The sequence below is a fragment of the Ictidomys tridecemlineatus genome, chromosome 4 (genome assembly GCF_052094955.1).
Source record: "Ictidomys tridecemlineatus isolate mIctTri1 chromosome 4, mIctTri1.hap1, whole genome shotgun sequence".
Taxonomy (NCBI): domain Eukaryota; kingdom Metazoa; phylum Chordata; class Mammalia; order Rodentia; family Sciuridae; genus Ictidomys; species Ictidomys tridecemlineatus.
In genome coordinates this window covers 206,747,668-206,760,424 of record NC_135480.1, presented here as the reverse complement: position 1 = coordinate 206,760,424, position 12,757 = coordinate 206,747,668, and the positions used below count along the sequence as shown (strand labels likewise).

Here is a 12,757-nt window from a genome sequence, read left to right as displayed (position 1 = left end):
CCTTGGTTCCTGCTTTCTTGTCACTTGTGAAGGAGGTGCCTTTTAGGAGCCATCTCCCCTTGGTACTGCTTCAACCAGCCTCTCTGCTTGGCAAAAGAGAATCTCAGGTGTTCTCAAGTCAGTATTTCCTGCTTTTGAAAAGTGGCAAATACCATGTCCTTGGGAATAGAAGTGCAAAAACTGCCTCAGGCCAGGCTTTGCTAAGAAGGCCCAAGTGAAGTGAATGGTGGTGTGTGTGTGTGTGGGGGGTTCTCCAGGGGAGAGCATAGCAGGGAAGGAGCGCCCTGCAGAGAGGAAGGTGGAAACATCTTCATGTGATCTGATCCCATTTGTGGGGAAAAGAAAGCTCTCAAAGATGCCCCTCCAGCTAGTACAGCCTTTGCATTTCTTTCTAGGGGGGACAGGTGGAAAAATGCTTTGCCTCTTTCCTAAGAGTAGCTGTTACTGAGGACGAGGTGGTCACTGCAGAATGCTTTGTCTTTGAGAGAAGCCTGTTTCTGAGCTAACCCACCTTGGAGGGACTTGATGGAGCCAGGTGTAAAAGGCCACTTCCCTTTGCTTTAAAACCAGGTTCCCCTCCTTCAGATGAGATCCGCACCCTCCGAGACCAGTTGCTATTACTGCACAACCAGTTACTCTACGAGCGCTTTAAGAGGCAGCAGCATGCTCTCCGCAACAGGAGGCTGCTGCGCAAGGTGATCAGGGCTGCCGCTCTGGAGGAACACAATGCTGCCATGGTGAGAAGGCGGGGCTGGGGCTGGGGGTGACACCAGCAGCCGCCAAGTTGTCTTCAGAGTCCTCAGTCCCAGCCCTGTTACTGGGAAGGCTGGGGCCAGGTCCCTTAGTCTCTGAGGTTCAGTCATGAATGGCTAGATCTCAGAATTCCCTCAAGTTTTCAGAATTCATGGCGACAAGTGACTTCTTGTGTTTGCTTGTAGTTGGTAATTGGCTGTGGTAATATAAAGGGTCAAATGGTTATTTCTTCAGATGTGAAACCAGTTCCCCTTCTGCTGTCTGATGTGGGTGTAAAGCCAGTGAGACCTGGAGTTTGAGGGTTGGGTCTGCCAGTTACCACCTTACAGAAGTACTTGGGCCTCTTGAAGCCTTGCTACATGTATGCATTCCATAACTAAGAAATAATAGTAGCTGCATCTACTTTTTTAAGTTGTGATGGTTAAAAGAAATTTCAGTAAACGCTTTCCTTGTGTTGGGCACACTCATGTGTAAGTGCCGGGTAAGTGTTCAGCACTTGAGTGAATTTAGTGCTGTGCATTAGAGGTCTGAGGCCATTGCTGGTTGTTCAGACCTGTTTGTGGGAAGTTTGTGTCGATGCGGATCCCTGGGAAAAATTTCTTATGCAACTTACAATCCATTTGCTAATGTGAAATTTGAAAAATCTTCACCTAAAGCCAAGTATGGCAGTAGTGGACCCCCAGACTCTTAAGTCTGCTATTACAGATCCAGAGTAGGCACAGCTGTTGAGCGTGTTTACAGCCTGTGTTAAACTCGAGAAGTGCTGCCTGGGTTGGACGGCAGTTAAAATGATGACATCTTTTATCTCTGCTAGAAAGATCAGTTGAAGTTACAAGAGAAAGACATCCAGATATGGAAGATGAGTCTGCAGAAAGAACAAGACAGATACAGTCAGCTTCAGGAACAGCGTGACACCGTGGTAACCCAGCTCCACAGTCAGATCAGACAGCTGCAACATGACCGAGAAGAATTTTACAACCAAAGCCAGGAGTTGCAGGTATAAACTGAAACACCAGCAGAGTCAGCATAACTAGAGGTTGGAGGAAGTGTTTCTTGATTGTTGTTACCTGGTTCAGCTTAATGGAGATGGATGCTTTGCTCTCTGGAGTCATGACAGGTAGATTTCATATCAGGCAGCTCTTACTGAGGGCAGAGGTTCCGAACCTTCCTTAGTGTCCTGATCCTCTAGCCCAAAGAAACACTTGTCAGGACCACTCATTAAGTAGCGCTAACCAACTCAGTGAGTATTGATGGCCTAATGATTTAAGAGCTGTTTGAAAATAATATACATGCATTTTAAAATGTTGTAAATTTCTGTTTTAAATAACTAATTACAAAGGTCATGTCCGCTTCTTGGCACCATGCAGCATCTGGACCTTGGAATCTGAGGGGGCAGTGACACCTCATTTCCTGTTTCATGTTGTTTCTGAGGGTGCTTTTTATTACAGCAACCACCGAAAGCCCAACTTTGCAGAGACAGAGCATCATCTGTAGGGGATAGCACCATCTGAGGCTCAGTGTTGACCACCTCCAGCTAGTTAGTACTTCACACAATGTCCCACAGATGTCACTGCGTTTCCCTCAAAAAGGTGCAGCATGTGGTGTGCTCACTGTGCAGCCCCAGGGCTGTTTGCCACACAGTTTGGGAACTGCCAAATCTTAAGGTTTTTTGTTTTTCCTATTCAGATCAACTGTGACTTACTTTTTTAAAACTTAAGTCAAATGCTGATGGCCAAAAACCAGGAGACCAGCCAAGGAGCTGGTTCTGCCTGGCCTGCCTGTGTCACTGTAACTCCAGGCTGGTCTCTTTGTGCAGACGAAGCTCGAGGACTGCAGGAACATGATTGCAGAACTGCGCGTGCAGCTGAAGAAGGCCAACAACAAGGTGTGCCACACTGAGCTGCTGCTCAGCCAGGTCTCCCAGAAGGTAAGGAACAAGGTAGACCTGTGAAGCTGTCTGCCAGCCCTCTTCCTCCAGGTGGGACAGACTCGGATTCACTGCTTGAGAGTCTTTGACAGGCATTGGACCAGGAGCAGTTCTGTCCCTCTCCACCTTCCAGGGGACATCTGGCAATGTTTCGACACATTTTTTGTGCTACTGTTAGTGTATAGAGGCCGGGTGCTGCTGGGTATCCTCCATGGCACGGACAGCCCTACATCTCAAAGAGAGCCACTGAGCCCTGGGCTACCCCACAAACGTGGAACCCTTTCTCAGTACTTTCTTTACTTAAATGTAAACCACACTAGGGAATTTGGTGAGCTCTCAGTGTATTGTTCACTCAAGAACAGACAAGTTTCCAGGGTCTTTGTCCCACAGACCTACTGGCCCTGTCCTACTGGTCATGTGTCAGGCCGCCTGCTCCTGGTATCCTGTGGGCAACCAACTTTGCTGTAGTGTGTTTGTGATTCTTCTCCTTTCCATAGCATAATTTTTAAGTGTGTTTCCATCCATTTTGGTTACCTTGGCTGCCTTTCTCCCCACCAACCATCATGCCAGGAACTGGTCCCTTGTGTGCCATCCAGTTGCTGGTTTGTGTTGTCAGATATTTTTTACTTTGCTTGCTTATGTGTTTTGGTTAGCTGTCAAATAGCGAGTCGGTCCAGCAGCAGATGGAGTTCTTGAACAGGCAGCTGTTGGTGCTCGGGGAGGTCAACGAACTGTACTTGGAACAACTGCAGAACAAGCACTCAGACACCACCAAGGTATGCGGAGCCAAACTTTACTTGGAAAAGCTCTTTGGACCCAGGCAGCTGTCCATCCTAAGAGTTCTCCCCTTCCTCACCCTGGCCTAGCAGTGTGGCACTGCCCCGCCAACCTGTGATGGTTTTGAAATGGAGTAACTGTAAGTGAAAGCACCTGAGGGAATTGCCGAGGAGGGTGTGAGGGTGTGGCCCTCTTCTCCCCCTGTCCCTTTGCAGGGAGAAGGAGAGAGAAGAGGGTGGGAACTGGTTCTGTTGCACACACCTCTCATGACTGCAGGTGTGTACTGGTGTGCACCCACGTGCATGCCATCTTTTCTTTTCATGTTGAATTTGATTTCTGAGATGGTGGTTCAGTCCTAGCCACAAGGCCGGCAACAGGATGATCTGATATTAATTAGTGCCTCCACAGTGACGTCCAGGCAGTTTTATGTCACTTTATAAATAGCCTCGGGTGATGTTGGTGAATGTGTTGGGAACAGAATTTTAATAGCAAATGCTCAGATGCTTTCTGTCACCAGCTTCTCCATCATATATGGGCCTCCTCTTTAGTATTTCTTGGGCTTGTGCTTTGTAGAGTCTTTTTGACCACATGTACAGAGTAGCCTTGAGTTGGAGACATGTAATTTTCATAGTAGTTTTTCCTTATTTCAGCTCCTCTTAGCCTCAGATTTAGACTCCCTCTGGAAGAATGTTAAGTGTAAAACTTTCTTTTGGAGGTACAATGGCTTTGGGAGAAGAAAGTCTGGGGAACAGGCCTAAAAGAACCTCTAAAAGAACTGGCCAAAGTATGTTTTTGGTGCCTCTCCAGAAGAGTGTAGATGGGCACAGCAGTCTTCTACTCTTTGGGACCTGGAGCAGCTACCTACCATTTTGGGACCCATTGCATTTCCTAAAATGGATAATGATCCTAAATTGTACTAGTCAGGATGCCTTCCCTTGTAAACCACACAAAAACAAGCTAATCTGGTTTACCAGAAGGAATTTATTGCCCACTTGACATGAAGTCCCAGGCTGGTAAGTTCTAGGTTGGCCAAGTTGGCAATTCTGGCACATCAGGAGCCTGGCTCTTTCCATCTTTCTGCATAGCTGGGCTTTCGTATCACCCTTGCCTTCTAACTAGCTGCACTCATGGTTTCAGAGACACAGAAGTCCAGGGGAGACACCACCATGTTCTGAGGAGGCGAGTGTCTCTTCTATAGGGTTTTCAGAAATCTTTCTTAGAAACCCTGTACCATACTCCCTGTTGCCCTTGTTGGCCAGGATTGAGTCATGCTCTCAATACTGCCCTGGCATTGCCTTGAGCTGGCCAGGATTTGCCTCTGAGCCAGGGACTGGGGTTGTTCCCATTCAGGGCAGTGAAGGAAGAGGGCAGCTGTCTGAGTCAGGTGGGGAATGGCTGCTCGGGCTGCTGAAGCCTACTGAGGTGAGCGTGCATGGACTTTACTCATCAAAAATCTCATGATTATCCATAAATAAGTACATTTGTTCCTTGGGATCCATGGGAGATTGGTTCCAGGGTCCCCATAGAGACCAAAACCTGCAGATACTCAAGCTTGGTGTCTGTGTATAACCCATGCACATCATCTCTAGATCATTTACAATATATGATATAGTGTAAATACTCTATAAATAGTTGTCAAACTAATTGTTTAGGGGATAATGACAAGAAAAAGTCCATATATGTACAGTACAGACACTCTGGTTTTTTTTTTTTTTTGACATTTTCAGTTTGTGTCTGGTTTAATGCATGGTTGCAGAAGGCTGACTGTGCCATCGTTTTTGACAAAAGTCAGCTGTGTTCCCCTAGCCTGTGCTGAAGGTCTGTGCCCTTCAGTGAGGCTGGAAGATAGCTGCTTTGGGGCTTTGGTCTGTTGCACTCTGCACCCTGGAAGGTTGGCCTGCTGGACTTCTCTGAGGCTGACTTCATGAGCATTTATGTCCTTGCCCTTAGTTTATAACAGGTTTTGTGTACTCTTCACTGTCACAGTAAACACACACAAACGTAACACAGGCTTTAGAAAGCATCTTTTCTGCTTTCTCCCTGGGGCCAGAGCAGCTAACTCAGGGGTATAGCTGTAGGCAGGTCACCCACACAGCATCATCAGGAAGTGTGGTCAGGAGACCCAGCTTGCCATGCTGCTCCACGTGAGCAGAATTGCCCTGCTGGTGTTGCCTTCTCCAGCTTGCCTGGGTGAGAAGGTAGAAAAACAAAAGAAAGTAAATGGCTGTGATGCTCCTCACCTGAAATCACACTGTGAATATTGGCATATTTCACTTGGTGTGTTTGAACATGTATTTTGCATGGTTAGGGGTACTGTTCACCACAGAGGTTTATAGTGTGCATTGGTATTTTTGTCCTGATACAGTACTCTTTCTAAAAACAGATACAAAATGTATTTTGCTTAACTGCCTTCCTGACATTTACTTCTCTGAGTTTACTATGTTTCTAGTTTCTTACTCTTATAAAATGGCTATGGTGATTTTTTTTTGTATAAAATGTGTATTCTTGTTTCAAATGATTTCCTGAGGAAAAAATTTCAAGAAAGGGTTGCTAAGTTGATCCTAGCCAGCTTACTTTTCAGAAAGTTGTACTCGGTTGTATTTCTATTAGTATACTAAAGCACCTTCTCAAAATGGATAAGACTTGTTCATTTTCTATAACTCCAGTCCCTTTTTTTAGGAAGTGGAAATGATGAAAACTGCCTATCGGAAGGAACTAGAAAAAAACAGAAGCCACGTTCTCCAGCAGAATCAGAGACTTGATACCTCCCAGAAACGGATTTTGGAACTGGAATCTCATTTGGCCAAGAAAGACCACCTTCTTCTGGAACAGAAGAAATACTTGGAGGATGTCAAGGCCCAGGCAAGGTACCTCATAGGAAGGGTTAGGGCGAGTGTGGCTCCTTATTAAGGGGAGTCTTCCATATTTCAGGTGGGTCTGTGTCTTTCAGAAGACAGCTAGAGGCTGCAGAGAGCAGATATGAGGCTCAAAAAAAGATCACCCGAGTGTTTGAGTTGGAGATCTTAGACTTGTATGGCAGGTTGGAAAAGGATGGTCTCCTGAAAAAACTTGAAGAGGAAAAGGCAGAAGCAGCTGAAGCAGCGGAAGAAAGGTAGGAGGAAAGAATTGTATCCTGGCCTTGCCATGTAGCTGCCACTAGCAGGCAGTGCTGCAGAGCATTGGCAGTAGCAGTTACAGCTGGTTGGACAGGGCTTAGAGAGCCACCCTGACTTGCCTTTCTCACAGTGCTGTTGATCTCCCACCTTCCTGGCTTGAGTCCCTATCTGCCGTTTGTGTTGCAGATTGCCACCCAGAACCCCTGATTGTGACTTAGGTTTCCCTTTGAGATCTCTTGTTTGGGTCCACTGTTGTAAGACAGCAGGCCAGCAGGGTTCATATTCAGTGGGAGTAATTCCACATCTCCCAAATGTGGATGACACAGTCACCAACTCCTTTTTCCTCCCTGGATTTCTTACAGGCTTGACTGTTGTAATGATGGCTGCCCGGATTCCGTGGTAGGGCACAATGAAGAGGCATCTGGCCACAATGGAGAGACCAAGACTCCCAGGCCTGGCAGTACCCGGGGCAGTAGTGGAGGTAGAGGAGCAGGAGGCAGCAGCAGCAGTAGCAGTGAGCTTTCTACCCCGGAGAAACCTCCAAGCCAGAGGGCAGGCCCATTCAGCAGCCGGTGGGAAACTGCCATGGGTGAGCCCTCCACCAGCATCCCCACGACTGTTGGCTCTCTCCCCAGTTCCAAAAGTTTCCTGGGCATGAAGGCCCGGGAGTTATTTCGTAATAAGAGTGAGAGCCAGTGTGATGAGGACGGCATGACCATCAGTAGCCTTTGTGAGACCCTAAAGACAGAACTGGGGAAAGACTTGGGCTTGGAAGCCATGACTCCCTTGAACCTAGACAGCCCACATCCATCTCCCCCAAACCCAGACAGTGTTGGACAGCTTCGCATCATGGACTACAATGAGACTCATCACGAACACAGCTAAGGAGGGTCAGTCAGTGTTAACTTGCGTCTTGTTGGCATAGAACAGGAGGTGCGAATGTTCGTTCAAGGCTTTCCTGTTTCCAGGGTCTGGGTGGCTGCTCATGTGGTGGGAGTGGGACGGAGGTCCTTTTGACGCCTGACTGAATGCACAACGGTTTTTGGATCTGGCCTTGATATGCCTCTTAGCCTTCCCCTTGACCCTCTCTGATTCACCCAGCAGTCTGTACTAATGGAGGGCCATTTTGCGTTCCTCGGTAGCTTTATTTTCCTTCCTTTTCCCCCAAATGGTTGCATCCTTTGAACCTGTGCAATATGAGGCCAAATTTCATCTTTGAGTCTAACACACCACTCTCTGCTTTCCTGAAGTCAGATAACTGGGCGGCCCTTGGTTAGACCAGGCAGTTGGTGGCATTGCAGGTAAGTTTGGTTTTGTCCCTTCCAGGAAGACGTACCTTGCAAAGCTGATTGACTTCATGGGAAAGCTCTTATGGGAGACTTCTCACTGCTTTTTGGTTCTGAGGTTCGGCATCTAAAGTAGCAGATCTAGAAAAACATGGTTCATTCACCCTTCCATTCTTTTGGTGGTTCTGATAAGCTTCCTAGAAAGTTCTGCGTAGACAAATGCCCGTTTCCAAAGTCTGGTTGGCGCTGTGGAGGCTCTGCTTCCTCACCCTTTGGGAAAGCTCTTGTCCCTCTTTCCCCACTACCTCTTATTTATTTGATGTTTGCTTGAATGGTGGCACCCCACTGACCCAGGCTGGCATGTGGCTGATAAGCTTGTTCTCTGTGGGTACAAGGAGAGGTCCCAGGGAGAGGTTGCTGGAAGCTCAGGTGTGTGGAGCTACACCTCTGGGCTGGTCTTGCTAGCTGAGCTATTGGTTCAGCCCTGGGTCTTGTGGCCCCCACCCCCACCCCCCGAGCTCATTCATGTCTCTTGTTTGCTGGCTACTTGGTAATACTGCAGCAGAGAGGCTCTGGAGATCCAGAGAGTTTTCTTCACAGCTTACGTGACATTTCTTGGGCTGTGGGGTTGCCACACTACTGTGGGTTCCAGGCCACAACAAAGGTAGCAGCTTTTTCACACAAATTCCAACTTTCAGGGCCAGCTCTCCTGGGAGCTTGACATTGTCACCCTCTCCAGGTTAGGAATGGCAGAGCAACATAGAGTTAAGTGTGGCAGGGTGGTGTTGGAGGCGGCCTGCCTTTACCGACTGGGCTGCCTGCAGGTGCTCATGAGGGCCATACAAGTCAGAGCGCCAGCAGTGCTGAGCATCCAGGCTCAATAAGTGCTTCTGAAGAAGTGCTAGACGCCTAAGGATCATTCCTGGCGTCCCAGTCCAGGTAGGAGATATTTGGCAGGAAGGAGCCAGTGAACTTGGTGTTTCTGTTTCTGTTCTTTCCATGAAAAGAATATAAGGGTTCAGTCGTGAAGAAATTAAACTGTAATGGTACGAAATCTCACGGCATGTGGAAATTTCCAGCACGTGAGGGTGAAAGTCTTTTTGTTAGTAGTAAATATTCTAGCATCCCTAACTAAAGAGAACTAGGCAGAGACTCCATGTCACCATGGCAATACTGGCCAAAGACCTGCTGGGAACAGGGTTTCTGGTGTAACTGATTGACCTCAGCCACAGAAGGACATGCCCTGACTGCTAGCCGCTCCGCAGAGGCCAGCCCTCAGCACTGGTTGTCCAGTGTGGAGTCCTGGGGGATTCCACACTTCTGATTCTCTTTGTTCAAAGGAAAGCTTAAAATCCAATATATTCTAGTTTCCTTGTTCCATTGTATACAAGGACAACATGAACAAGTTTAAAAAGGCAGGAAGATGTTACAGGTTAACTGTTTGCAGTGCTTTCTCCTTCCCATGCCCATTAAATCTGTGCCACAGAACAAAGATACCAGGCACTTAATTCGTAGCCTTTCCTTACCTGGCACCGGAAAGGAGGCCTGTGTAAGAAGGGAAAGAACGTTATATGGATTGTAAAATGTAGGGAAGGAAAGAGGCAGTTGACCAAGGTGTGGCTGAAGGCTCCAAGATTCTGTGCCAGGCCGTCGGTCATTCCTCCAGCCTAGGTTCCATCTCCCAGCTTTATAGCCCAGGTGGACCCAGTGCTCTGGCTTGGGCCCCTGTGAATTCTAGGAGGCTGCTCTATATGGGTTTCACACATATAGAGTTGGGAGATTGAGTCCTGGGGTCCTGGTGAAGTTACCCAGCCTGAAAACTTGGGTTTTGGTGTTGCAAAGGGCTCCAAATTTAGTTCAAGACTTGCTTTTGTTTTGGAAGTAGTGAACTTGCCAAGGGTTCAAGTGGGTCACTTGATGATACCTCAAGCAGTTTAACGATGAAAGGCAATAGGGAGAGGAACTCCTGAGGGGCTGCTGAGGCCTAAGGAAAGGCATTGGAATGATGAGCTCGCTCGGCAGAGCCTGTCTCGTCACTGACTGAGCTCCTGGTATCTGGGACTGGGTGGCTCCTTCCGGAAATCACTGTGAGCGATGCTGACGACCAGTACACATAACTCGAACTCCCTCCTGACCCCAACCAGCCCAGCACCAGCCCTGAGCAGCCCAGAATCTGCATCTCGTGCAGCGTGGAATCTGTTTAAAAAGGAATCCTGTGCTATTATTTGGGGATGGGGGAGGCAAGAGGAGCAGTAGGAAGGGGCAGAGAAAAATGAGCTCCTGAACCCACTACTGTAAATAAGCAAACACATCTCTGAAAAGAACCTTCATGGGTTTTTAAAAGCCTGTGACAGGGCTCTATCATAAAGTCTGCAAAAATTGGTACTGTGGGATTCAGAGAAATAATGTGTTTATGACTATTAAGAAACCAATTGAAACCCAGAGGTAGGAGGTTGGGGTCTGTTCTTAGCTGGAGAGGTTTTAAGAGGTGTCATTAGAGGTGAGTGCTGAGAGCAGCATCACTGAGGCAGGTGGGCACATAGTAATCTGTTCAGGCTTGCCAACAGTGTTTTTGGAAAGACTGCCTAACCTTTGGGAATAGCTGCAGAGAGTTCCTACTGTCTGTGATGTACTTAAGGGAAACAGCTCACACTCTTAGAAGGTATACTGCCGCAACCCAGAAGAAAGCCCAAGAAGCCACTAACAATTAAAAACAGCCTCCCCCACCCCACCTCATTGCTGCTGTGGCCAGAGGACAGCACCTCCTTGGGCAAAAGCAGGACAGTGGGCCCACACACTAGGCTCTCCCTTCTGTTGCCATTTGCAACAGAATGTGTAGTTTCCAGCTCTTTTTTGTCCAGAAAGATAAAACTTCAGCAGTTGTTTAGAGGGTGCATGCAAGAATCTGTGAGCTGGACCATAGAGCTTAGACTGGCATTAAGGAAAGAAAACTGGTTACTTGTTTTTGTGTAGACAACAGAAGCGTGTTGTGAGTGGCCAATGGTAATTTCCACCAAATACTAGAACCTACCACTTGAAGCCAGCAAGAACTGAAGAGTAAAGAAAGTCTATGAGGAAGCTCATGGGAGCCAGTGTGGGCAGGCGGAGGAGGATTTGGGGCCCGGCAAGGTCAGGCCCACACTGCAGTGCAGGCAGAGAGCTGTCTGCAGGGACTCTCCCGGCGTGGTCCCAGGAGCAGCTCAGGTCCACTCAGGAGGGTCTGCCTTGCAGGGGAGCCAGTTACCATGTGTGCAGTGACCAGAGCACACTGGGCACCTGCTGTGGCTTCACTCTTGGAGGCATATGCTGTAGAACTGACTTACAGAAAGTGTTAGAGAACGTGTTCAGTCTGAGGGTGTTCGTTTGTCTGTTTACATCCTGAGTGGTGACGCGTGCCCACTCCTCCGAGCAGATCACTGCAAAGTCATTAATTGCACTTGATTTAGCTTCTTTCTGTAGCCAAAAGAGAAGTTTAGGTCAGGAACTAGCTCCTAGGCTGCTGCTGAGACCCTTGTTCCCAGGCAGTTCCTTTCCCTATCCGCAACTCCCTCATGTGCCCAGGGAAGCTGTTTCCACACCATCCTGCCACCTGTGCATGCTCACTTAAAAGATTGTTGGCAGATGCAAAGGAAACCTGAGCCCCAGCTGCTTTTGGTGTTCATTTAAATGAGTTCATGAGGGCCGAGGAGCTTTGTGCCGCTGCCCAGTGCCGCCACACTAGCCACCCTTTGGGATAAGCTGGCTGGTTTAGTCATTCGAATAGGTTTTTTGGAGAAGAACTTAGGAGCTCAAGGACCCCAAAACACCCTTCCCCCACCCATCGTCCCCTCCCCACCTGGTGCAGCGTTTGGGCAGGAGGGTGCACCCAGGCTCTGTGCAGCACATACTCTGGCTGATCAGAGGCAGCCAAGCATTTTGCACTAGGAAGAATCAGTGATCGATCTTCAGAAGACTTCTATGGACCAGTTACATTACGGAGGAACAGATTTTGCTAAGATGTAATCTAGTTTTATAACTCAATCATGGATGAACCATATGAGGTTAACTTGCAGTTTAAAGGGGTCCCATGAATGAAAATAATCTGATTTTTTTTTTAACTGACTGCTTTTAGTTAAATGCAAGAAAGTCCCCTCATCAAAAGGTTTAAACTTTCCCACCTTGATCTTGAAAGCATGTCAAAACAATCCATATCAGATGCCATAAACATGAACTGCAAGAGAACATGGTACAATCTCAGTGAATGGGAATTGGAATCAAAAGGGTTTGCTGTCCTTCTTAGAATGTTCTAAAATGTCAAGGCAGTTGCTTGTGTTTAACTGTGAACAAATAAAAATTTATTGTTTTGCACTACTCTGCTGTGTGACATGGAGTGACTTACACTGGCCTTGGGCTTAAAAAGTAGGGAACTCTTCAAAGATGCAGAAGTGGAGTGGTTACTGTGGGTGGCTACAGGAGGGCACCCAAATATTGGTCTGGCTTTAGGCTTTAGTCTCTGTTAAGCACTTTTGTGTTCTGGAAGATTGTCTTCACTGATAACTTACCTGCCTTAAATCTTTGGTCTTTCCCAAAGAGTGGCATGGTGTGCGTGTGTCAAGGGTTTGAGTCATGTCTACCGGAGAAGCCGAGAGCCAGGGGCTGCCAGTCCACACTCCTGCTGTGTCTGGAGGGGTGGCCAGTTGAGTTTCATGGGATCCTTTTGGTGGAACCTGGTGGACATGCATTTTGTGGCGATTTCGCCAGCCTTGATCCCTGCCAGCTGTGTGCACATGTGCCAGGAGAAGGTGCACAGCTGTCACCAGCTGGTTCATGCCCATTGGGCATTCTGCAGAAGGTAGGAAACCACCCTATGAGATTTTAAGATCTGCCCTGGCTTCTGATAGAATGGCCTGTGATGCTGA

At 47.8% G+C, this 12,757-nt stretch overlaps 1 protein-coding gene across 7 annotated transcripts in view; it reads left to right on the top strand.

Moving 5' to 3' along the window:
- Tsc1 (TSC complex subunit 1) overlaps positions 1-12,209 on the top strand; it is a 55,747-nt gene extending 43,538 nt beyond the window's left edge. For all 7 annotated transcript variants that reach the window (XM_021723680.3, XM_021723676.3, XM_021723678.3 and 4 more), the window contains 7 exons: positions 571-737; positions 1,568-1,750; positions 2,570-2,680; positions 3,334-3,456; positions 6,137-6,324; positions 6,408-6,569; positions 6,936-12,209. In XM_021723680.3, the coding sequence (XP_021579355.1) occupies positions 571-737; positions 1,568-1,750; positions 2,570-2,680; positions 3,334-3,456; positions 6,137-6,324; positions 6,408-6,569; positions 6,936-7,458 (1,457 nt within the window). In that variant the 3' untranslated portion in view covers positions 7,459-12,209. The remainder of the gene's footprint in view (positions 1-570; positions 738-1,567; positions 1,751-2,569; positions 2,681-3,333; positions 3,457-6,136; positions 6,325-6,407; positions 6,570-6,935) is intronic.
- Positions 12,210-12,757: the final 548 nt, after the last annotated feature.